Source organism: Sebastes fasciatus, chromosome 1 (assembly GCF_043250625.1).
Source record: "Sebastes fasciatus isolate fSebFas1 chromosome 1, fSebFas1.pri, whole genome shotgun sequence".
NCBI lineage: Eukaryota > Metazoa > Chordata > Actinopteri > Perciformes > Sebastidae > Sebastes > Sebastes fasciatus.
The window spans coordinates 45,890,362-45,917,942 of NC_133795.1; the positions used below are offsets into that span (position 1 = coordinate 45,890,362).

The window sequence follows — 27,581 nt, forward strand, 5'->3', positions numbered from 1 at the left end:
CAAGTGCTGGCTTTTATACAGTGCATATAAATACAGTATATGCAGACTGTATTGACTGCTGCTGCATATACTGTATTTACTGCTGCATACACTGTATTGACTGCTGCTGCATATACTGTATTTACTGCTGCATATACTGTATTTACTGCTGCTGCATATACTGTATTTACTGCTGCATATACTGTATTGACTGCTGCATATACTGTATTTACTGTTGCATATACTGTATTTACTGCTGCATATACTGTATTGACTGCTGCATATACTGTATTTACTGCTGCTGCATATACTGTATTGACTGCTGCTGCATATACTGTATTCACTGCTGCATATAATGTATTTACTGCTGCTGCATATACTGTATTTACTGCTGCATATACTGTATTGACTGCTGCTGCATATACTGTATTTACTGCTGCTGCATATACTGTATTTACTGCTGCATATACTGTATTGACTGCTGCATATACTGTATTTACTGCTGCTGCATATACTGTATTGACTGCTGCTGCATATACTGTATTCACTGCTGCATATAATGTATTTACTGCTGCTGCATATACTGTATTTACTGCTGCATATACTGTATTGACTGCTGCTGCATATACTGTATTTACTTCTGCATATACTGTATTTACTGCTGCTGCATATACTGTATTTACTGCTGCATATACTGTATTGACTGCTGCATATACTGTATTTACTGCTGCATATACTGTATTGACTGCTGCTGCATATACTGTATTTACTGCTGCATATACTGTATTTACTGCTGCATATACTGTATTTACTGCTGCATATACTGTATTGACTGCTGCTGCATATACTGTATTTACTGCTGCATATACTGTATTTACTGCTGCATATATACTGTATTGACTGCTGCTGCATATACTGTATTCACTGCTGCATATAATGTATTTACTGCTGCTGCATATACTGTATTTACTGCTGCATATACTGTATTGACTGGTGCTGCATATACTGCATTTATTGCTGCATATACTGTATTTACTGCTGCATATACTGTATTTACTTCTGCATATACTGTATTTACTGCTGCTGCATATACTGTATTTACTGCTGCATATACTGTATTGACTGCTGCTGCATATACTGTATTCACTGCTGCATATAATGTATTTACTGCTGCATATACTGTATTGACTGCTGCTGCATATACTGTATTCACTGCTGCATATAATGTATTTACTGCTGCATGTTGGATGCAATGAATGAATTGCAAATGAGTTATTTTCTCATTGTTTCATGGTGGTTACGTTAACCACCATGAAACAATGAGAAAATAACTTTTCTTTCTCTCATTCACAGCATCATCGCGTCTCCCTCATCTAACATTACTGCTTGCCCTCACGATCTCTCTCTCTTTTTATAAATGAGTCAGGAAGCCAAGAGTAGAGCCTAACTTTACTTTGAATGTTATCAACCGAAGAGAACCCCTTGTCTTGTTTATGAATGAAGCGGTACAGTTGAAGCAGTGCTGTGTGTGTTTCACCAATCAGCCAAGGTCATCCCTGAAAACTCCACCCTAAAACTTCCGGTACTATCAGAAAGTACTACCCCCTGACCAGGGCCTTTCTGGAGGGTAAAAAGGCACTGTAAAATGTCCCCAGAACTTAATGTAGACCCTGGTCCCTGCAGTCGAAACGCAACGAGTTCCTCAAAAGGTTCTAGTTCCTGTGGTGGAAATGGGGCTTAAAGTGGAAGTGAAACATTCAACCAAGTAAAGCTGGTTTACTAAATGGATTTCCACTCTAATGAACAATCATATAACGAACATGACAAATGTCAGCATTTAAAAGAAAAAAAGATGGTAAACATACAGTACCTTCTAAACATCAGCATTGTCACTGTGAGCGTGTTAGCATTTAGCTCAAAGCACCGCTGTACCTAGCAGCTCTGTGTGTGTGTAGAGCAACAAGGTTTGGTTTCTTCTATTTTGTGTTTCACTCGGACGAGCACTTTATCGACTTGTGTATCACATTGTTTATGAACGGTTTGCATCGCCTCACACCCATTTCTGTCCTCTCTCTTGTCCAGTTTCACATCTCTCTCTCTTTCTGTTTTCATCCACCCCACCAAGAAGAACAGCACACCGAGCAGCTCGTCAGTTTAGGATAAATAATTTAATACAGTTACATGTGCACTCTCACTCACAAATGAGAAATAGAAAGCAATAAGCCTGTCCATCCCCGACATCTTCTCTTCCCTCCCTCATCCCCAAAATAAGATAAAAGGGTAAACAGGAAACAACAAATAAAACGCTCAATGTAATATTACTCAGTGCAGCCTTCAGCAGCACCACTGAAGCTCTCTGTAAACCTGCACAATAAACACTCTGTTCACTCAGATACATGCTTTGAATATAAGTACAGCTATCAGTTCATATAGTGAGGAAAACAAATACACACTCACACACACACAGACATCCGTGAAGACCCAACGTAAAACATATGAGCACATGTCCATCAACATTCCCAGTCAGAAAGCCCTTTAGATTCACACTTTGAGCTCGCATCATTTTGAATAATTGGTGTATCATTCGTTTGTCAGTGTAACACCAGATAAACAGAAACAAAGAGTGCTGCAGGGATGACATATTTTTGTAGGCCAAACAGGAAGTCAGCATCGCCCTGGGTTCCCTTGACAAAAAGCCAATGGGATTGTTCCACTGGCTTTTGGATTATTAAAGGAAATAAGCTCTGTGACAAACACACGTTTATAATACTTTCAGCAAGTTAACTTCCATAAATAAAAACACCAGAAGTAAAAAGCTAACGTTGTAAACGACTACACCACGGTCATACGAGTGTGAGTATACACAACGTTAGTAGGCTCATTTAGCCGCTTGTTAGCAACTGCCTTTTTTAAGAGACATAAAAACTTCAAAATTCACGAGTGGGGATATTTACTGATGTATTTTATATCTTAGAACAAAACGTTAAAATCTGTTCAGCTTGTGTTAACCACAGACCTTATTTCAGTTTTCTAACTAAAAACCCATTGACTTCCAGCCGAGTGAACGGGACGTGCTAAATGATAACTCATTTCTGGGTTTTAGGACTCATCCCTGTAGCACTCTATTGGGCCTCATGCAGGAAGCTATACACAAACACATTTTCTCTTATTTCTGTATGTATCCACGGGTTGTTCTTATTTTGTTGGTACTCATTGACTTCTGTGATTCACTGATGTTTTCTTATTCTCGCTCTTGTCTGAGGTAAGAGAACATTTTACGAGTGGTCAAGAGCGCTCTAGCCAAGAGAAGTAGCATCTCGTTTACATCGTCCACAAATTGTTTGTTCAACGCAAGGAAACATTAGTCTTAAATTTGAGGAACATAAAAAAATTTAATTTAGATTATTATACGTTTTAGAATAATTATAATGATTAAATTATTAAATTTGTGGGCTAAAGAAATTCTATTGGTCCAATGATCCCAATTAATACTATAAAAACCGCTGGGATCATAGTGCGTGTGTTCAGCTTCTGGATGGTTTACATACTGCTCTACAATGCTTTTCACTTTTCATGTAACGCCAGTACTGATGCTCTGGAAAATCACATGTTTACTTTCAGTTTACCTTAAATAGTAATAAAAGCATCTATCTATCTATCTATCTATCTATCTATCTATCTATCTATCTATCTATCTATCTATCTATCTATCTATCTATCCATCTATCTATCTATCTATCTATCTGTCATCTCCCTTCTATAGTGTTTAGTGGACATTACCTACACTAATACCTGCCCTTATACAGTGTTTAAAGGGCGTTATCTATATTAATAATAAACAATCGGCCACACGCATTCAATTTATGATGAAGTGGGGTTGATCTTTCTGCACAGCCGGGTAAGAGCAGATTTGGATGGTTAAAAACATTTGGTGCGTCTGGAGTTGACTTCTCTTATTATTTTCTCTTACTTTTCTGTTAAGACAAAATATAACAGACATTTTAAGAAGATTGTTGCTGCATGAGGCCCCTAATCTCACTGGAAATTCACTTGTCTGGGCTTCGGACTATTATTATTATTATTATTATCATTATTATTATTATTTTGTTTCTGGACAATAAAAACTTGCACAGAACAAATGAAACAAATTGCAGTTCATATTGAAAAACACCAGAGATGAAAATGAAAACAAACACAATCTGTGAAATGTTCCAAAGACGTGAAATAGTCCTCATTTAGCTGAGATCCAACATTTCAAATACTTTCAACATTTCAAATACTTTCACATAATGTTGCAGCTGGTAAGCTGCAACATTATGGGGGATCATTTTACCCAGAATTAGAATGAAAAGGGAAAATGGATAATAACCTATATTTTAGCTGTTATTCAGCGTGTAATTGAAAAGGAAAATGAGAGCATACCTAAGACATTTTGAAAGAGAAAATGAATTAATAATAACTAAAATAATAATTAATTTTCCATTTACACTTTTAATCTTAATTTTGGGTAGAATTATCAGGTCATAGCTAAATATGAGAAAGAAAAAAGGAAGTTGGAAATGACGAATGGATATTATGATTTATGTCCTGCTTGAAAAGCGAAATGCCAAAAAGAAAGCTAACTTCATATCTTATTTTCAATTTGATCATTTACATTTAAGCATTTCAGAATTTGAAATTTCACTTTCCATTTTCAAATTTAATTCAGTTTGTCATTTCAATACTCTATTTCCCTTTTTACTTTACATATCTGAGTATGGCCTGATTTATGGAAAATATTTCAACCCACAATTCAAATGAACAGTGTGTAAATGGAAAATAGTACTTAGTACTCAGGATAATTAGGCCATGATTAAAAGTTAAAAAAGAAAAAGGTAGTTGGATATTAAAATGATATAAACATGGGAAAACAAAAGTTTATGTTATTAAATAATTTTCTCTTATACATGTTTCAATTTTCCTTTTTTTTAATTTAAGCTTTGATTATTTCTCTATATATTTCTATTTGATCAGTTACTTTTAAGATTTCCTATTTTACATTTCAGGACTTTAAATTAAATTTTCCATTTTCAAACTGCTGTTTTACAGTTTGTCACCTCAATATCCAATTTCCTTTTTATTTTTAACATTTGATTGAGCCTTCACACTGCTTCCAATTGTCAAAGAGCCATATTTACCGCAATCAGAAGGCTTTCAACGTGCACCACTCAAACGGGAAAAGAAATGAATCCATTTGAAAGTATGCTGCCCGTTATCAGACACAAATATCTGAAACTGACGCTTTAATTACTGTGAAGACGGTTTCTGGCTCTTTGAAATAAAGCTTATAAAGGTACACATCCCTAAAGATCACAATCAATTCAAAAGATAACGGCCAGGATTCTCCGTGATCCTTTTCGACATTATACGTTTAGTTTCTCTCTATTCCAACTAGCCAACAGGATCACAGACACAATATGCTTTCTTTCAGAGTGAACTATTCCTGTAGATTGTAGAAAAGTACTGCAATCAATGACAAATGACATGGTGGATATCAGGATGTGTCTGATAACTGAGTGGAACTGAGCAGTTTCCCTCAAATATCAACCAGGAAGAGTTTATTCATATTATGAAACTACAGCCAGCAGCCGTTTAAGAGAAACCAAGTTCTCAACCCCTATATCAGATTAGTTCTCTAGACATCTATCCAACAGATTATGATTGACTTTGCTTAAAGTGTGTGACAGTGTGTGTGAACTCCTGTGTGTTAAAACTGCATTTGTCAAAGTCTTAAAAATACCCTCCACGTCTTCAAAGTTTTAAGTTACAATGGCTGTAAACCTACTCCCTGCACCGATGATGGTAGAAATAGTGTGTATTTGATCATGTTTACAGTACATTGGTGTGAAAGTATATACGCCAACCTGTAGGTAGGGTCATGGATGGATTATGAGACAACAGGCCCCCGGGCCCAACGCTCCTCCATATAGGAGCAATACACCCCAGACTCAAAGATACACAAAACACAGCCGTTATATCGTCTATAAACACAGAACTGTCACCCAGGAGACCACCGTTTGTGTCCCGTGTAGTTCTTTTGTTTATGTTTTGTTTAAATTTCGTAGTCATTTTACGCCAAACCATGAAGTTTTCTTAAAGGGACTGTTGTAACTTCTTACACGTATAAATCATTGTGGGTCGGTGTCCCATGCGCGCTCGCGTGTGTCTACGCTGTTCAGACTCAGACTCCAACACAAACTACAGTGAAGCACCAAAACCTCTTGGTTGTATCTAGTGAAGCCCGTCTGTTAAACAGTGTTGGCCGCGGTCGGAGGACGCGGGGGAGACCGTAGCTTTGGTCTCCAGGACCGGAGTCTCTGCTGTACTCTGCTCTTCTGCCTGCCTTCACTCACAGCTCGCTCCACCTCTCACGTGCATGCGCGCACACTACACCCTACAGAAGACTTAGTTTAGCTCTGAGAATATCTACGTTTGTGCAGAAATAACTGCTGCAGCTCCTCCAGACCAACAGAGGTTTCCCGTGTCTTGTGAAGTGACGGGGCTCCGCAGAGAGAAACGTTATCGTCTCCGATCAAAACTCAGGTGTCTCCCCTGTTCCCTCCGGCCGCGGTCGGGAGGCTGAGGCAGGAAAAGCCAACACTAGGATCAGCATTGATTCATGGAGAGACCTTCGTCTGGTCAGCCAAGCAGCTGAAATATAGAGTGATATTGTGCTTTTAGCTGACGTGTGTCTCCTCACTGTTTTGAGCGATGCTCGTTCATGTCTATGTAGAGCGAGCATAAGCGCGAGCAACAGGACGCTGACTTTAGTTGACTTAACGGACACAGGTGAAGCTGTTAACAAGACATTTCTGATTCTTACAAATAGTCCCTTTAAACCCGTCAAAGTAGTTTTGTTGCGTTATTGTTGTTATATTCACAACGTTAACATGTTTAAAACAGGGCTGACAAAGTTAATGCCACAACTTGCGATTTTTAGGTTGTATTGGGCTCAGTTTTAAAGCTAGAGAGAAGATACTGGTATCATATGAAACTACAAAACCTGATAAATCCATCGGTACCAACCATGTCATACTAGCTCGTCTTTTTTACCATGAGTGTCCCCTTTACAGACATGCCCACTTTATGATAATCACATGCAGTTTGGGGCAAGTCATAGTCAAGTCAGCACACTGACACACTGACAGCTGTTGTTGCCTGTTGGGCTGCAGTTTACCATCTTATGATTTGAGCATATTGTTTTATGCTAAATGCAGTACCTGTGAGGGTTTCTGGACAATATCTGTTATTGTTTTGTGTTGTTGATTGATTTACAATAATAAATATATACATACATTTGCATAAAGCAGCATATTTGTCCACTCCCATGTCGATAAGAGGATTAAATACTTGACAAATCTCCCTTTAAGGTAAATTTAGAACAAATAAAAAAAAATGTGTGATGAAATTGCGATTAATCACGATTAACTATGGAAAATCATCAATTCAGGAATTATCTCAAAATATAATTGAGAATGCAGCTTAGTTGTTTGGGAACGTAATTTTGTAGGAGACAGAGTTGCAAATGGACATCTATTTGTAGTGGTTTTGTGTCTCTTTGAGTTTGTTTTGTGTCTCTTTGAGATGGTTTTGTGTCTCTGATTAATTTATTTGTCTGATTGATTCGCTTACAAGAATGTTAAGTCACTTCAAAGAGGGGCCCGGCCCCCTCGGGCCCCTGGTTCGGTACCTGGTGGGCCCATTCAGTAATCCATCTATAGGTAGGGTGAGGTATGAGTTTTCCGTTGTACCCTGCCTATGTGTGTCTTCGTGTAGAGTGTCTCCACAGAGGTAAAGGTGAAATATGGCACACACCTGCCATCCTGTAAGAGCTTGTGTGTGTATGTGTGTGTGTGGTGTACCTGCACTGACAGGTAGAGGTGAATTGTTGTGCTAATATGACAACTAGTTCTCACACTGAAGGACGCTGCTGTCATCCATCCAGGACTCTATTTTTTATATTGGGGGCCGTCTCAGTTTAGTGTGTGTGTTTGTGTGGGTGTGTGTGTGTGTGTGTGTGTGTGTGTGTGTGTGTGTGGGTGTTAGGAGGCGACAGGCTTGCTGTAGTCTTCGACCCCGGTGATGGTGGCTTTGCAGAAGAAACAGTCCTTGTTGTTCATCAGATGCTGGTTGATGCAGGCCCTACACAGAAACAACACAGTTTAATAATCACGTCATATGTCTTACGTCCATATATGGAGGTCACAACAGTCTGTATATAAATATGTTATTAGAATACACCATCATTTTGTTGTATGGTGACAGAACGAACATTTTTTATTTTTTTATTTTGTTTAATTTCAGGCCTAAACTCTTAACGTAAAACCTCATTAAAGTACCCAAATATTGAAATTAATTTAGCCTTTTGAAAATGTGATTATTTTACCAAAGTAAATGACGCAATGCTCTTAATGAGGTGGGAGGCATTATGTTAATTATAAAATCTAAATTATTCCCCGGAGCATCTCAGAGGAAGACCAAAGCTAAAATAATGATCTTATTGGGTATTTGCAATAAGAACTATGGTAACACTTTATTATATCCATCATTTATGAATGGTTAATTGACAGTTAATTGAACTTAGTTAATAGTTATTTTACTGTAAATAAACAATGAAATGATAATTAATAATGTTTACTAATTATTTTATCATTAGTTTGCTTAATATGAAATAATTAGTTTATAAAATCTATATTGTATCATAGCTGATAAGAGACGATAACTTTTATATTCTGATTACATTAGTAAAGTATTTATTTTCAGTTTATTGTTGCACACATTATAACATTTTATATACTATATTAGATATTGGTTAATCTGTAAAATGATCTGTAAACCTTTAAAATCATTTGTAAAACATCTACAAACATTACATAGATGGACCAGAAACCATATATTAACCATTAACATAGTATTAACTATCTAAATAATGTTTATGCTTTACAAAGAATTTAAAGCAGCAGTAGTCAGTATATTTTTGGCATCATTGGGGAAAAAAATCCATAATAATCTTTCAGCATATTTTAATTAAAGTGTTCTGAGAGATAACTAGACTTCTGCTCCTCCTCATGGCTCTGTTTTCAGGCTTGAAAAAATCTAACCCGTGATGGGAGACTTTGACCAATCACAGGTCATTTCAGAGAGAGAGCGTTCCTATTGGCTGTGCTCCGGGTTAGGGTTAGGGTTAGGGTTAATGCCGGTGCTTGGCGTTCCTTCAAAATATCTCAACATGGCTGCCGGGTCACAAACTTTCTCATTTTACAGCTAAACCATGCACTACAAGATGATTCTGAGAACATCTGAGGAGAGAAATAGGCAAGTAACAGAATATTAATTCATATTTGATCAGCGCTGCCTAGTTTGACCATTTTGTGAGTGATTGACAGCCGGCTCTCATGGACTGCAGATGGACAGCAGACCTCAGGTCAGCTCTTACTGCTTGTTTTCCTCCGGTCTGTGAAATCTTGCAGATGCCGTTAGGAGCACCGGAGGACACCGGAGGACACTAGAGGGACATGATTTTTTTCATGTTACCTGTTTCATGTACTACTGTCACGATATAGCAACCGTTTTATAAAAATAACTTTTTTTAATCATCAATCCAATCTCGCCTATTTAACAAGATATTATAATCATCAGTTGTAACTTTATAATAGCCAGCCAAATAATGTTTATAGACCTGTACAAAGCAATTATTAACCCTTAAAGGTCCCATATTGTAAAAAGTGAGATTTTCATGTCTTTTATATTATAAAGCAGGTGTAAATACTGTTAAACTATCAAAACGCTCAATATACGGAGAAACACACACAGCCAGTATTCAGAAATTATGCGTTTGGAACAAGCCGTTAGGATTTCTGTCCATTTGTGATGTCACAAATATACAATATATAGATCATCACATGGTTTTAAAAATAAATATTCTAAATTGTCCCAGTTTATTTCCTGTTGCAGTGTATGTAAATAACATCAGCTGACAGGAAGTAAACATGGACCCAAACTGTTGCCTAGCAACGCAATTCTGTTGAAATGCTCTAAAACAAAGCATTTCAGACAGAGGGTAAATACAGGTATATTCAGACAGACAGTATGAGGAAAATAAAGTTTTTTTTAACATTATAGCATGTAAACAAAATACAAGTATGAACCTGAAAATGAGCATGATATGGTAGCTTTATTATCTATTATCTACGTAATGTTTATTTAAGGTTTAATAATAATTTTGTGATCATTAACAGATACTTTTATCATTTATTCATTTATAAAAGTGTTACATTTATTTATTAGATTTAGTTTATGCACAGTCAAACAGTGAACTTTCCTCCTTTCAGTAAGGAAGTGTGTCCCCCCCCCATGTGCTTCTTCAACTAGAATGCAAAGGAGGGTAAAGTAACTGAGAAAGGGAAATGAAGAGACAATGAGAAGTAAACAGAGGGGTAACGTGGTCCTTGTAGTCCAGACCGGGGGCTGGACACACAGACACACGGGTAAAAAGCAGCCTGAGTTTGGCCTTGGAGGTGATTAGAATCAGCTGCGGTCGGCATGGTTTATTCCTCGTGACAGCGCTCTCAATCAGCTCCACAATAATCCATACAACTGCTGAGTTGGCGTACAGCTAAGCTAAATCAAGCCCACCTCCAGGAGAACATGAAATATGCATTGAGGTATGAATTGCACCAAGGTCTGCTGCCCACAGCGCTGCAGAGGTTTCAGCCACTATCAGCAGCAACCAAACAGCTGACTCACACCATAACATACACACACACACACACACACACACACACACACACACACGTACACGTACACACACACACACACACACACACACACACACACACACACACACGTACACACACACACACACACACACACACACACACACACACACACACACACACACCTATGTACATGAGTGTGTGTATAAAGTATTTATACATCAAATATATAGTATAGTGTGTGTGTATTTTATCTGTTGTGTTTTGTGTGTTTCTCTGTGCCAAGGACTTTAAATGAACAAACAGCTGTACAGAAAAATGAAGGATCCCGACAGTGTGTGTGTGTGTGTCAGTCAGCTGTTTGGATCGATGAGGCCTTCAGGCGAACGAGGCAGCGTCAGCTCAAAGGCTGAAGGCTGAGTGAGAGGAAATTACAGCCACAACTTCAGTGGAAACATTCAGGAGGAAGCCAACATATTATTTTATAATTTTAATAAATTTATTTTGTATTGTTGTTTTATTATTGTGCTCCAAACAGACATAATGTATTTAAATGTTTCTTATTAGGGGGGGCGGCACTTCCTCATTTTACTCCTTGGTGTACCGTAACTTTTTCATGCGTACCGGAGCTTCTCACAAGCTGCCGGTACTCTCCTCTGCCCTCTCCATATCAGGTTCATAATGGTGATTCATAACGGCGCAGCGCTGGCGTATTTGCGCCGCGTGGGTTCACGTAAGGAACAGAAGCGAGTGAGGTGAAGCCTAGCCTAGCTCCCGTCTACACAGCGCAAGCAACAGGACGCTGACCGCTAGGCCACAAGTGTCGCTGTTAACAAGCAACTGCTGATTCTAACATTGAGTCAGCAGTTAAGAAAACAACTTTATTAGGTACAGATCCCCGCAAAAATCACACCATAATCATTTTAATATGTTTGATGAGAATAATGATGTAAAAATTATTATCCCATCTATCATATCCAAATTATGTCAGAATTGAAATATCATTCAAAATAATTGCAATTAGATATGAAGTTCTTTGAAAGTGAAGTTCCCGGTGAAGTGGTCAAAGGTAAAATCTAAAGTCTTCTATGGATGTTTTTTATTTTTATTTTATTTGACCTTTATTTAACCAGGTAAAATCAATTGAGAACCAATTCTCATTTACAATGATGACCTGGCCAAGAGGCAGTAGCACAGTCCACACAAGTGACACAAACAGCACAGATACAATACAAACACATGAGAAAATGGCTAAAAACAGCATAGGTAAATTAATAAACACTATGTACAAAAAAAGGCGGATTACTGGATGTTCTTTGTAAAAATGGAAGAGAGAGAGAGAAGTGAGGGCTGGTCAGCAAGTTCAGCAGTCAACTATGACTTGTTGCAGCTTTTGTTTGAACATGTTGAGAGAGGTGAGAGCTGTTAGTTTGAGCGTGTTTTGTAGTGAGTTCCAGTCATTTGCAGCGGCAAAATGAAAGGAGTTATGACCAAACACACTTTTGGAATGATGAGCCTAATGAAGTCACTGGATCTTAAACGGCGATTGCTGTCGGAAATGTGCAGAAGATTGGAGAGGTAGCGAGGGGTCATTCCCAAAATGGATTTGTAGACCAAGAGCAGCCAGTGTTGTATATGTTTGAATAAAATCTGTTGACCCTGAAAGCTCAGCAACACGCACAGATGGACTTTAGTCATCTCACACAATGTGAGCATCTGAGAGGCATAATGGGGAAGGAGGCCGACCTTCAACACCCTTCAGCAGTGTCCTTGAGCAACGCACTGTTTCCCATCCCACATGAATGCCATGTTTCTAAAGCTGCCTCTGACCTCTGACCTCTGACCTTCTTCTATATGTTGCATACATGTTTCTGTTCAGACAGGCTGCCAATATAAAGACTTGATTATATATTTATTTTGTACGTATTTTGTCCAGAGTATGTTTGGTATTTGGGCTGAAAGGTGACTCATCATTTCAGCTCTAACAGACAGTATTACATACATTGTGTTTATGTCTTCATGTAATGCTACCGCCTCATGACTCACCTAACTAGCCTATTGGTCATGAACTGTTTTTTTTTTTTTTAATGCCTACTTTAGTGATTATTATTATATTGGCAGAAACGGGATACAATATTAATAAAATATAATAATTCTTTAGTGTATAATCACCTGGAAATAAGAATCGTTGTGTTTTCGTTACCTTAGAATGATTTACATTTACATTCGATACCCGGCCACCATGTTTAAACAGCCCAGTCAAAATCAAGCACCACCTACCGGCCGGAGCAAACCTTCTAATTTTACAGCTAAACAGTACACAAACATATAGGAGTGTAACAATACGTGTAATTGTATTCAACCGTTCGGTAGAGGACGTTTGGTTTGATATGCGTCACCCTTTTTGTGACCCAAACAGATGTCTACTACTCGCACACACGGAACAGGAATTCTGGAGCGCTTGTTTTACCCGGAAAGTTTTGGCAGCGCACCAGTTGTTATCTATCAGCTGGACCATGCTAGTTGGTTTAGCCGATTCGCCGGGTTAATCAAGCTCAATAGACAACGATTTGTGTCAAATTCAAGCCCCCAGGAAGAGCGCCGGTCATTGATGCCAATTTTCGTAGTGGCCAAACGGTGGTACTAGAACGTCCGTGTCCGTCACGTGATGCCATTGGACCTTGGGACTTGAATAGTCCTTATTTAAATCATTAGGTCCTAAAAATTGTAAAACGCACTAATAGACGTTACTGCGCCTGCTCCATGGGCCCAATGGATGCGGAAGATCGCCGGAAGATCTGGGGTACTTTTCACTTAGAAGACGAGCCCTTTTGGCTTCGTGAGCAACTGATACACTTTCATAGGAATGAACGGAGGCCCGCCTCCAACGCTGTACCAGTTCTCTTTATACATCCATGGTCAAACAGTATGCCGACACTGTTAAACTGAAGTCGGGTATATCTGTGGATACACTGCAAACATTTAATTTACGACAGCATCGCCTGAATGTGTTGATAAGCGGAACAAAACAAAAACAGACTGGACAGAGACTCCTTCTCTCCACAGTGTTCAGGCAGCCTCCCACTGCAGGTTCACACCGTGACAAAGCAACTAATGAGAGTGTTTATTGCTGAATAAGAGACTATACCAAATTAAAGCAAGTGTTTTGAGCCCCGCTACAATGTGCCTTCACATGTCTATTTCAGTCAGTCCATTGTGCCTGCATGCCATGTATGAACAGCTCAGTTCAGGAATTGTCCATCTGATGATGGAGCATTACAGAATCAGTATCAGTTATATTTAAATCACAGACATTTCTGTTATTAGGGCCCCTCATTTTAAGAATGAATGCTATTCATTCTTAAAATGGATATTATTTTTGAGGGTCTTAAAGTGCAAAACTAAAGAAAAGTTGTGAAACTTTGCACACATATCAGACATGGCGAAAATTCACATGTGATATGGGCCTTGCACAAATGGCTTGCTAGCGCCCCCTATCTAGTAGCTCTTGCAGTGCGTTTCCCCTAGATCTATGAGAGTTGGTAGGTATATGTAGCTTGAAGAGATGTACCAAAAAGTCTCTTGGAGTTAAACCGTAAACCCAACAGTAAGTTGCCCGTTTTTAATTTGATGGCCATGACACAGGAAATTGTTGTAACTCCAATGAACATTGTCCAATCTACCCCAAATTTTCCAGGCCTGATGACATTTACATGACAATATAGACCCATAGTCCCGCCCCAACACATTAGCCCCGCCCCCTTTCAGAACTCCTTAACTATTTGTCGCAGGCCCTTGTGGGAGGTGTCATTGCACTCAGCAGAGAGTTCCTGTTTCATTGGGGATGTTATCCCCCTCCCCTACACATTAGCCCCACTCTATTTCATAATGCATAACGCAGTCTCTTTACACTCATTGTGGCCTGCCACATTGATCACGTTGGATGTGCACAGATACTTCAACCAACCCCCGACGTGCACATAGGTGAGGGCCCGTTCATCGATGCTTGAAGCTTTAATTTATTTTTGGTATTTAATTATCTTTATTGACAATATGCCAGTATTTGAGTGCCTAAAAGCAGCAGTGGGTAGAATTGGAGCAAATATGATTAAAAAGTTAAAAAGTTATTTTTATAAAACGGTCGCTATATCCTGACAGTAGTGCATGAGACAGTTAATCTGAAAAAATCATGTGCCTCTGTGCCCTCTGGTGCTCGAAACGGCATCTGCAAGATTTCCCAGACCGGAGGAAAACAACCAATCGGAGCCAAGCTGGAGCCTTGCCATCTCTGAGCAGCTGTCAATCACTCATGAACTCCAACCAAACGGTCAAACTAGGCAGTGCTGATCAAATATGAATCAATATTCTGTTACGTTAATGCCTATTTCTCTCCTCAAATGTTTTCAGAAACATCTTGTAGTGTACTTTCTGCTACTGTGGCAGGCAAGTATTTTTTTGTCTGTCACTCAGAAATTTTATCTGCCACTTTTGAAATCTCTACGCTAAGTGAAGAAATAACATTTTAGTTCTGATATCATTCAATGTTCGATATATTTTACATGAAAAACATTATATACACGGTAAATTACAGTGTTCAAATTACACCGTAGCTTCCGGGGTAGCCCTGTTTTTGGGGGGTGGGGGTGTGTAGCCTACACAGTACTGTACTGTACTTTGTTATCGCCATCTGTAGTGGTTATTTTCATAAAAACACACAATTCAAAAGATTATTAGACTATTTAAATATAATATTTATAATCAGGTCATAACTCCCTTCCTTTTATCCATTTTATATTGTTGTGAAAAAAACAGCATTTCGTCGAAAAACAAGATTTTGCATAGGGCCCCTAATCCTAAAAGTTAGGACCGGCCCTGCTAGCCGGAACCGGCCCTGCTAGCTGCGCTCCTAAAGTTGGAGGAGTTGCTGGAGATGCTCCTGTCATGAGGAGAGACGCAGCATGTTGGTATGGACTAAATTCATTCATTGCAGCCTTATCACCCAAAGGAGACGAAGACAGGAGTAAGTAGGTAAATGAGTGTTTAACATTAGTAACATGATTTCAGAGTTTTGACTCCTCATTAAAGTAACGTTATCGTCAGCGCACTCGCTGTAAATACAAATGTTGGCTGCCAGCTCGTTAGCGAGCGTTAATTGTACCGTTACCGTTAACATCAAACAGTCTAACGTTAGCTAACTGGTAACGTTACAGTTAACATCAAACAGTCTAACGTTAGCTAACTGGTAACGTTACAGTTAACATCAAACAGTCTAACGTTAGCTAACTGGTAACGTTACCGTTAACATCAAACAGTCTAACGTTAGCTAACTGGTAACGTTACCGTTAACATCAAACAGTCTAACGTTAGCTAACTGGTAACGTTACCGTTAACATCAAACAGTCTAACGTTAGCTAACTGATAACGTTAATACCAGAAAGTTTACTTCATTGACTTCGTAGCCGCTGCAGCTGTCCTGAGATCAGAGGCCGGCGGTATATGTTATGTGTGTGTGTACATGCAGGATTGATCACATAACATGCAGTCATTTTCATCACTGTTCTTTCTAATGTAACGGCTATTTTTCTTTCAACTCTCGCCCCAAATTCGTCCCAAATTTAATTTTCATCCTCCCCGATCATATTTTTTTCAGCCCGGGCATGACGAGACAACCTTTGCGTTTTCCCCGCCTACCAAAGTGGCGGGTGGCAGGTGCTAATCAGACCCTGCCTGGAAGCCATGTTGAGATCTGTTCAATTCAATTCAATTTATTTTTATATATAGCGTCAAATCATAACAGAAGTTATCTTGAGACGCTTTTGTTTGAGGAAATACAGAACAACGGCCACCAGCCGCAGCAAACGTTCTCATCTTACAGCTAAACAGTAGTGCTTGGAGACTCCTGGGCTCTGATGGTTGTTTTCCTTCAGCGCTGTGAAATCCTGCAAATGCCGTTATGAGCACCGGAGGACCGTGATTAGTGGAGCGGATAGTGGAAAAATCATGCAAATAGTGATACAAGCACCAAATTTGGCATGATGATTCCCGAGGGGACACTCAGCAAATATAAACGATTGGCCACTTGAAAATCCAAGATGGCGGCAATTTTTCAAGATGGCCACCAAATTGACCTACCGTTAATGGTTTCTCTCTTGGTCGATTTGAGTGATCTTGGTATCAAATTATATGTTTTCTGGCATGCTGGATCTAGTTTTGATAGTTTTAACCATTTTTGGATATGGCAACCATTTTTCAAGATGGCTGTCAAATGTACTCGTGGAGAATGTTTTTCTTAAAGAAATACATGTACTTTGTCAATTTGAATGATTGTGATGTAAAATTATATGTTTTCTGGTATGCTTGATCTAATTATTACAGCTTTAACATCCTCCAATAACTTTTTTCTTACTTTTTGGCTGTCCGGTGAGTCTCCATCTTGGATTTTCAAGTGGCCAATGGTTTATATTTGCTTAGTGACCCCCTCGGTAATCATCATGCCAAATTTGGTGCTTGTATCACTATTTGCACGATTTGACTGAAAAATTTATGTTATCCGCTCCACTAGATTGGGAACATGATTTTTACACACACATATATATAGATATATCTTTTTAAAGATCTTCCTTTAACTTCAATCTTTCTTCAACAGTAGTGATAATGAATAATGAAACCACATGAAAGACATGTATACTTTGATCATATTTTATCATCATGCTTCGTGATCTCTGCAACAGAAAGGAGAAGCTGGAAACAGATTCTGCAGGACTTGTTTGTGAGTGAGGAGGCAGCAGAACGCTGGAGATGAAATAGGTGTGTGGGGTGTTACACATAAAAGAACCTGTTTGTGTTATGGTTTATTTTGTGTGTGTGTGTGTGTGTGTGTGTGTGTGTGTGTCTGTGGACTCACTTGCAGGACTTGTGGGAGCAGGGCTTGAAGATGGCAGAGATGGAGTGAGCGTAGCAGATGGGGCAGAGGTCTTCTTCACTGGTTGGCTACGACAGAGAGAGAAAAACACTTGTTAGGACATCTGTGTCACCTCTGCAGTCATTCTCTTTGTTTATGTTAAACTGTTATAAGCTTTGAACAAAAGAATAATGAATAAAGTAGATAAATCCACAGTTTTACAAGCTTTCTTGTCTTTAGAGTACAACGTTGTTTTAATGTGCTGCTTGGACTCTTTCAAAGACAAAAATAGAAGGTTTGTGATTGGCGAACTTTATGAATATGTGTTTTCGCTAACAATAAAATTAATAATATTGTAGTCATTGGTTTAAGCAGAGGAATAATCAGTAAAACTAAATAATTCATTTTCATAAGAAAGGGAAAATTCTAGGACTGTTAAAGTTAACGTGATAATAACCGTTAACCCAAATTTGTTTTAACGCCACTAATGTCTTTAACGCATTAATGCAACTTGCGATTTCTAGGTTGTAGCGGCTCAGTTTTAAAGCTAGAGTGAAGACACTGGTATCATATGAAACTATAAAACTTGATGAATCCATCGGCACCAACCATGTCATACTAGCTTGTCGCAAAGGAGGTTAAATAATCCTCCAAACTTAAGCTCAATTTTAGCGAGGAAAAACTGTCATGTCCATTTTCAAAGGGGTCCCTTGACCTCTGACCTCAAGAGATGTGAATGTAAATGTGTTCTATGGGTACCCACGAGTCTCCCCTTTACAGACCACTTTATGATAATCACATGCAGTTTGGGGCAAGTCAGAGTCAAGTCAGCACACTGACACACTGACAGCTGTTGTTGCCTGTTGGGCTGCAGTTTGCCGTGTTATCATTTGAGCATATTGTTTTATGCTAAATGCAGTACCTGTGAGGGTTTCTGGATTATATCTGTCATTGTTTTGTGTTGTTAATTAATTTCCAATAATATATATATATATTTATAGGGGAAAACACTGCTGCTCTGCCACTGATAATAACTGTGTGTCTTTATTAGTATTAGATCAGTTCAGACACAAACTCCATCAAAAGTCTCTATAGCTGTTAAAGGCGACTGACAGCTGATCCAGCTGTGATCAGCTACTGCTGTCATCAGAAACAGACATCGCTTCACGTGAAACTTCAGAGGAAACAACGTCTCATTTCTCTTAAAACATATTTCTTCGTTTCCTCTCTCCTTGCATGGTTTCCTTGCGTCTCTCCATGCTTCCCTGGTGGGAGGGACTAAGATGCAAGGAAAAGACGCAAGTGAGGGAAACGAGACTTAAATGGTAAATGGACTTGCATTTCTACAGCACTTCTCCAGTCTTCTGACCATTCAAAGCTCTTTACACTACATGTCAGCATTCACCCATTCACACACACATTCACACACTGATGGTAGAGGCTGCCATGCAAGGTGCCAACTTGCATGGCAAGAAACACTCATTCACACACCAATGGCTCAGCCTTCAGGAGCAATTTGGGGTTGAGGGTCTTGCTCAAGGACACATGGACATGTGACCAGAGCAAAGGGATTGAACCACCGACCTGCTCTACCCTCTGAGCCACAGCTGCCCCCTATAACTATGACTTGGGATGTACACAATGACTGACTTTCCTGTTGGCATCTTTAGCCCCAGTGCATCATGGGATGTCTCAGTTAACATCACAGGTGTCAAGGGAAACACGTTTGTGGAGGACGTCGTCATCATCATCATCATCATCATCATCATCATCACACCCGCTCTCTCACTCTCACAGCCTTTTCTTCACTTTTCATCCCATCTGTTCACTTTATGTTTTCACTTCACAACCTCTCTCCACTTTCAACACCACAACCCCTCCTCCCTCTCTCCTACACCCCTACTGTGCCCCCCCCCCCATCTATATATATATATATATATATACAGTATATATATACTGTATACTGTATATAGGTATAGGTTGGGGGTTCACAGAAAAAAATCTAGAGGGAATATACTGTGTACAAGGCAGAGAGGTGTAATGTATTGGGATGTGTGTAGCTACATATAACACCCTCCTAACAGAACGCAACGCAAGCATCAGTGACAAAATCTGTTTGACTGCATTGTTTTCTATTAGAAAGAACTAACTGGCCACAAGCGAAGAACCGTGATAGCGACGTTTTGAGCCGAACTTTTGTCTGATGCCCTGTTTCTATTTATTCCTGATTCCAACGGAGGAGGAACAGCTGATTGGTGAAGTTGAAATGAGGAGTTATCTGATACGCTGCCTCTCGTTTCACTACAAACACCTACAGTATATAAGGTGACAGCCGGCTGGAGGGAGATCACCTGACAGTTTACTGAGGCTACAGTTAATATCGCAGTATAAAACTTGTTTTCTGTATAAAAAACACAAACGTCGGAGGTAGCAAGTAGCCTAATACTCCACTTTACATGACATAACAGAAGGTGCCGATGTTATTAGGCTATAAGTAAATAAAAATGCCACAAATCTATCATTCTGTCAATATGAAGACACAACAAGGTTGATGTTACTCATCATTACAGTAAATTATTAGTTCTACGTTATTATAAAAAATATATAGATGCATTTCTAGGGGGTTCAGTGAGCCCCCTGACCTAATGCACACTGTGCCTGTTTGTATATATATCTCTATATATATAGATATATATATAGATATCTATGTATATACAGTATATATGTGGGTAGCGCCCAAGAAAAATTTGCCAAAATACTCCGTCAATGGTAAACAGTGTATTCTCCTGTTGGTACTGACTCTTGTTTTGAGTTGTTTAGTAGATTAGATGATTGAACTCTCAAGGAACAAACAAGACATATTGGCAATTTTACACTTTATTCATTTAATACACCGTCAGGAGCCTCAGTAGCGGTGAAAGATCCATACGCAGCCACAACAGCCTGGCACCTCCTCCTCATGCTGGTCACCAACCTGGTCACACGTTGCTGTGGGATGGCGTTCCATTCCTCAACCAGGATTGGTTGCAGGTCAGCCAACGAGGTTGTGTTGGTCACTCTAACACGCCCAAGCTGATCCTACAAGTGTTGAATTGGGTTGAGGCGTGGACTCTTGGCAGGCCGTTCCATTCTCTCTACTCCCACATTGTGGAGGTAGTCTGTGATAACCCTGGCTCTGTGGGGGCGAGTGTTGTCATCTTGGAGGATGAAGTTAGGTCCCAGATTGTGGAGATATGGGATCGCCACTGGCTCCAGAATCTCATCCCGATATCTCACTGCATTGAGATGGCCTTCAATGATGACAAGCCTTGTTTTACCAGTGAGGGAGATGCCGCCCCCCCCACACCATGACACTGCCCCCACCAAAAGCTATTACTCCATCGGTTCAAAAATCAGCATAGCGTTCTCCACGTCGTCTCCATACTTTGACCCTGTCATCCAACTTTGGCAGACAGAACCTGGACTCATCACTGAACATGACATTCCCCCACATGTTCAGGTTCCATTGTCTGTGTTGTCGACACCAGCGCCAACGGGCCTGACAGTGAAGGGCAGTCATTGCACGCTTCCTGGTAGCCTTATGAGAATACACTGTTTACCATTGGCAGAGCATTTTGGCAGATTTTTCTTGGGCGCTCCCCACATAATCAGCTGTGCTGCTCATCCCACAAATGCATGATCCTTACAAGTTGGACATCATTGCGAAGGTAAATAAACAGGTTTTCCAACCATGTAAAATACAATGACCATTAGCATTGTAATAACAGAGAAATAATCCACCAAACACAAGTTTCCGAACTTTGTTTTTCCAGTATAGATATATATATAAATGTCCTAGAGGGGTCCCTATAGCATCATAGTCTAGGGCCACTGAAGCTTCGGTGTTTGATGAGTTGGGCGTAATAATATGTTTGCTGAAGAGATTAACACATGAATACATTAATGACCGTGATCTCAGAGACTAACGTGTTTAATTAGCATCAGATTAACGTGAACAGGTTCAGGTCTGAGGAGAGCTTTAGATCTGTTCTTCTTCTCTGCTTTTCTCCCGTCACAATCCAACTCTTCTCCTACCACAAATTCCTGTTTTTTTCCTCCCCAATCCCACACAGTTCTACTTACCGTCCTCCTGTCTCTCCTGTCTCTGTTTTATCCACACAGCATGCTCCCTCCAGCCTATCAACACCTGTATCTGGCCCCCCTCCTCCTCCTCCTCCTCCTCTTCCTCCTCACCTTGATTCCTCCTCCATATAAAGCACCCCCTCTCCTTTCTCCTTCTCTGACACTTCTCACTACCCACAGTACCCTGGCTGTCAAACTGCTGCAGAGCTGGAACATTACAAAAGAAAGAAAAGAGCCTTGTTACATTTAAATCACAGGTGAGACGATCACACTTTCATTAAGAGCTGCTGGAAAATAATAATATCATATTTATCTTTATCTTAAAGATATTTTGCTTTGTGTTTTTTTCAGAGAACATAAAATAATGATTTGGTATACAGTGTATATATATATATATATATATATATATATATATATATATATAAATAATCTGGGGAAAAAAAGTTCGGAAACTTGTGTTTGGTGGATTATTTCTCTGTTGTTACAATGCTAATGGTCATTGTATTTCACATCGTTGGAAAGCCTGTTTAGTTACCTTCACAATGATGGTGAAGGTAACTAAACAGGCATTTGTGGATCATGCATTTGTGGGATGAGCAGCACAGCTGATTATGTGGGTAGCGCCCAAGAAAAATTTGCCAAAATGCTCCGTCAATTGTAAACAGTGTATTCTAATAAGGCTACAAGGAAGCCTGCAATGACTGCCCTTCACCGTCAGGCCCGTTTGCGCTGGTGTCGACAACACAGACAATGGAACCTGAACATGTGGGGGAATGTCATGTTCAGTGATGAGTCCAGGTTCTTTCTGCGAAAGTTGGATGGCAGGGTCAAAGTATGGAGATGACACGGAGAACGCTACATTGATTGTTGCACCGATGGAGTAACAGCTTTTGGTGGGGGCAGTGTCATGGTGTGGGGCGGCATCTCCCTCACTGGCAAAACAAGGCTTGTCATCATTGAAGGCCATCTCTATGCAGGGAGATATCGGGATGAGATTCTGCAGCTAGTGGCGATCCCATATCTCCACAATCTGGGACCTAACTTCATCCTCCAAGAAACAACGCTCGCCCCCACAGAGCCAGGGTTATCACAGACTACCTCCACAATGTGGGAGTAGAGAGAATGGAACGGCCTGCCAAGAGTCCAGACCTCAACCCAATTCAACACTTGTAGGATCAGCTTGGACGTGCTGTTCGTGTTAGAGTGACCAACACAACCACGCTGGCTGACCTGCAACAAATCCTGGTTGAGGAATGGAACGCCATCCCACAGCAATGTGTGACCAGGTTGGTGACCAGCATGAGGAGGAGGTGCCAGGCTGTTGTGGCTGCGTATGGATCTTCCACCGCTACTGAGGCTCCTGACGGTGGATTCAATGAATAAAGTGTAAAATAGCCAATATGTCATGTTTGTTCCTTGTTACTGATAGAGAGTTCAATCATCCAATCCACCAAACAACTCAAAACAAGAGTCAGTACCAACAGGAGAATACACTGTTTACCATTGAGGGAGCATTTTGGCAAGTTTGTCTTGGGCGCTACCCACATAATCAGCTATGCTGCTCATCCCACAAATGCATGATCCCTACAAGTTGGACAACATTGTGAAGGTAAATAAACAGGTTTTCCAACCATGTAAAATACAATGACCATTAGCATTGTAACAACAGAGAAATAATCCACCAAACACAAGTTTCCGAACTTTCTTTTTCCAGTAAATATATATATACATACACTGATCAGCCATAACATTAAGACCACTGACAGGTGACTGCCAGGTGCAGAGGACTTCCGAAGAGGGAGATATTTAACTGTCTTTATGAAGTTCAGGTGTAACACTGTGGCAGTGGGAAAACTTCTTTGTCTTCTCTCTCTGGTCCTCTTTGTCCTCCTCTCCTCTGGCATCACCACCACCTCGGCAGGAGGTCATTGTCTTGCCGTCATGTCATTAGCAGCGGCTTCTGTGTTCGACCGTTTCGCTCCCATTCATTCATCAATTCTAATTCCTTTCCTCCTCCTCTCTCCTCAGCTCCGTTAATCCCTCATGTCCTTCCCCACGTTCTGCTTTCACTCCTTCTGCGTTCACACCATCTTGATTGTTCATTTAAAGTCTCTCAACAGCTTTGACCTTTGACACGTGGAGTCAATCTTCATCTCACATGGACGCCTTTAACAGGACCACCTGACTGCGTGTGAGCAGGTAATCATTTAGCATCTCCAGCAGTTTGACTGGATGTTATTGATGAAGAAATTATCTGCTGTCAGAGACACTACTCCAATCTGGAAACCAATCTGTGCTGTTTGATCCTTCACTCCTCTTTTCTACTGGGATTTCAACATCAGCACCTCTGACAGCAACAACTGAAGATGAAACTTTATAACGGTGTTTTTTTTAGTAGCTTTTGCTTTTAAAGATTCATTTAACAACATTTACTGTTAATCTCTGGAAATGGATCATCTTGTTCTGACTAATTAAATTCGCCCAACTACAAGAAAATAGACGACAAAGGGCACAATGAGATGCAAAACGACTAAAAAATACATAAAACGACTATAAAGGGATGAAAAATTATGACAAAGACTCAAAACAACCTCAAAGAGACACAAAATGACCACAAATAGACTCAAAACGACCTCAAAGAAATGCAAAACAACCTTAGAGAGACATAAAATGACCAAAAATAGACTCAAAATGACCACAAAGACTCAAAACAACCTCAAAGTGACTCAAAATGACCACAAATAGATTCAAAATGACCACAAAGACTCAAAACGACCTCATAGTGACTCAAAATGACCACCAAAAAGGCTTAAAATGATCTCAAAGAAATGCAAAATGACCTCAAAGAGACTCAAAACGACCTCAAAGAGACACAAAATGACCTCAAGGAGACAGAAAATGACCTCAAAGAGACACAAAATTACCTTAAAGGGACACAAAATGACATCAAAGAGACTCAAAACAACCTCTTTTACTTATTTATTTTATGTGAAATCTCCTACATTGTTTTAAACCTTTTGCTGTTTTGTGTTTAGTCTGTTATTTGTGCTTTTTTATGAAACTTTTATGCTGCTGTCTTGGCCTGGAGGACCTTGTACAACAGATTTTAAATCTCAATGGGAATATCCTGGAAAAATAAAGTTTACATTTTTTAAAAAGTAAGATCCATAAACTGGAAAGTTTAACATTAATCAGCAATTATTTTGATGATAAATTATTGTTTTATGCAAATATAAATTGGTTCCAGCTTGTCAAATGTGAAGATTTGCAGCAGAGTTTCCTTCGTCTATGAGATAATAAACAGAATAAGTTGGACTTTTGGACTGTTGGACGGACAAAACAAACAATCTGAAGACATAATCTTGTGCTCTGATTTTATAGACCAAACAAATAATGCGGAAGATAATGTGCTGACTTTGTTCTGAATGTGGTAAACTGTAAAGTCCATTTATGGAGATTTTAGAGTCCAAAATACCAACAAACATGGTGAGTGTTTGAGTCCTGGTCAGTCTTCAGATTCACTTACTTCCACCCCATTCGGCTGCCTCCTCCTTCCCTTATGCATTAGCACACTGACACCTTCTCCTCCACTGGTTCTCTCTTTCTTTCTGCCACATTTGAAAGCAATGCACTGTATTTTATTTTGTAATCAGCCTGTCCCTCCCACATCCTGTCTGATCGCTGCCCACCTCCTCCAGACAGCTCCGTCACCCTGCTACACCGAGGACATCAGATTCACAGCATCACACGTGTTAATGATCACCTGATGTCACCCAGTACAGTAGACTCATGCTGTGTATCTGAAATGTGTCCAAGAGATCCTGTACGACTTGTTATATGTTGGAAATATAGTCATCAAATCTTGTTAAAACAAATGTAATATGTAGGGCTGTCGATGGATTAAAATATTTAATCCCAATTGATCGCATGATTGTCCATAGTTAATCACCATTAATCGCAAATTAATCGTACATTTATATAAATGTATCTTAAAGGGATCTTTTGTCAAGTATTTAATACTCAAATATGCTGCTTTATGCAAATGGATGTATATATTTATTGGAAATCAGTTAACACCACAAAACAATGACAAATATTTTCCAGAAACCCTCACAGGTACTGCATTTAGCATAAAAAAAATGCTCAAGTCATACCCATAGAACCCATTTTCATCCCGGCCCAGCTGGGTCGGGTGCACCACCGGCCCGTCTCACCCACACCGTCGGGGAGGTGGAGCGTGATGAACCGAAAGATGGAGACAAAACAAGAGACAGAAATGATGAGAGAGTGAAGGACGAAGACAAAAACAAGAGACAGAAAAGATGAGAGCAAAGGATGAAGATGAAACAAGAAACTGAGAGACTGATGGAAAATCTGAACAACCAAGATCTCTGAACTGATTTTATGACCGGCGGAGATGAAAGTTCCAGGAAGTGCTGTTCACTTAAGCAGGCTGTTTCATCAGTGTGTACACAAACCAACAGAGTGCAGAAATATCAAGTGAGTAACATTTCCAGGCAGAACTGTCATCTGGACACTGTGACTGCATTGATGGATTACAGAATGACCACAAACAGATGTAAAACGACCAAAAGACACTCAAAATGACCACAAAGAGACGCAAAACAATTACAAAGACTCAAAACTACCAAAACGGTGCAAAACGACCGCAAAAACACAAAATGAACAAAAGAGGTGCAAAACAACCACATAGAAATGCAAAATGATCACAGAGACTCAAAACCACCTCAAAGAGACTTAAAACGACCTAGAAGAGACTCAAAACCACCACAAAGAGACTCAAAACCACCTCAAAGAGACTCAAAACCACCACAAAGAGACTCAAAACCACCTCAGAGAGACTCAAAACGACCACAAAGAGACTCAAAACCACCACAAAGAGACTCAAAACCACCTCAAAGACACTCAAAACGACCTATAAGAGACTCAAAACCACCACAAAGAGACTCAAAACCACCTCAAACAGACTCAAAACGACCTAGAAGAGACTCAAAACCACCTCAAAGAGACTCAAAACCACCACAGAGAGACTTAAAAAACTTCAGAGATGCAAAAAAATCACAACGAAAAGCCAAATGACAGCAAAGACTCAAGACGACCTCAATGAGACTCAAAATGGCCACAAAGACTCAAAACAATGTCAAAAAGACTCAAAACGACCAAAGAGATGCAATACAACCACAAATAGATTCAAAACGACCACAAAGACTCATAATGACTTCAAAGAGACTCAAAACGACCAAAGAGATGCAATATAACCACAAAAATATTCAAAACGACCACAAAGACTCATAATGACTTCAAAGAGACTCAAAACAACCACAATGAGAGTTACCCAAAACGGCCACAAAGAAGCAAAATGACCTCAAAGAGACTCAAAATGACCACAAAAGAGACTCAAAACGACCACAGAGAGAGTGACCCAAAACAACCTCAAAGAGACTCAAAACGACCATTAACTGAACAATGAGTTAAACTTGAGGAGCACAGTTAAAGGGATAGTTTAGCTAGATTCTAAATATAGTGTACACTTAGACGTATATTGATTTTTTTAGATGGGCCTTTCTTTTAGGTGTTTAAAATATGTTTTGCTGCTGCCCCCATCCACAGCAGTAAATGGTACATGGTAAATGGACTTGCATTTATAAAGCGCTTTTCTAGTCTCACCACTCAAAGCGCTTTAATTACGTACACAATTACATGTACATTTAAGTACAGTTTCTATAAACTGGGGGCGTGCCGACCGTCATCTACTGTAGGTAATACACTGACTATGGGTAAGTACCACATACAACCCCCACTTC

At 39.7% G+C, this 27,581-nt stretch overlaps 1 protein-coding gene and 1 long non-coding RNA gene across 7 annotated transcripts in view; one reads left to right on the top strand and one right to left on the bottom strand.

The window, feature by feature from the left end:
• Positions 1-2,128: 2,128 nt before the first annotated feature.
• Positions 2,129-27,581, bottom strand: part of rnf123 (ring finger protein 123) — a 279,783-nt gene continuing 254,330 nt past the window's right edge. For all 5 annotated transcript variants that reach the window (XM_074649864.1, XM_074649888.1, XM_074649882.1 and 2 more), the window contains 2 exons: positions 17,638-17,723; positions 2,129-8,160 (listed from right to left, as the gene is read on the bottom strand). In XM_074649864.1, the coding sequence (XP_074505965.1) occupies positions 8,061-8,160; positions 17,638-17,723 (186 nt within the window). In that variant the 3' untranslated portion in view covers positions 2,129-8,060. The remainder of the gene's footprint in view (positions 8,161-17,637; positions 17,724-27,581) is intronic.
• Positions 15,632-17,871, top strand: LOC141776396 (uncharacterized). 2 transcript variants are annotated; one of them, XR_012595759.1, is made up of 3 exons: positions 15,632-15,761; positions 17,465-17,502; positions 17,644-17,871. It is a non-coding gene; the product is annotated as an uncharacterized LOC141776396 (long non-coding RNA). The 2 variants fall into 2 exon arrangements; XR_012595760.1 differs by having other exon boundaries at positions 15,636-15,753.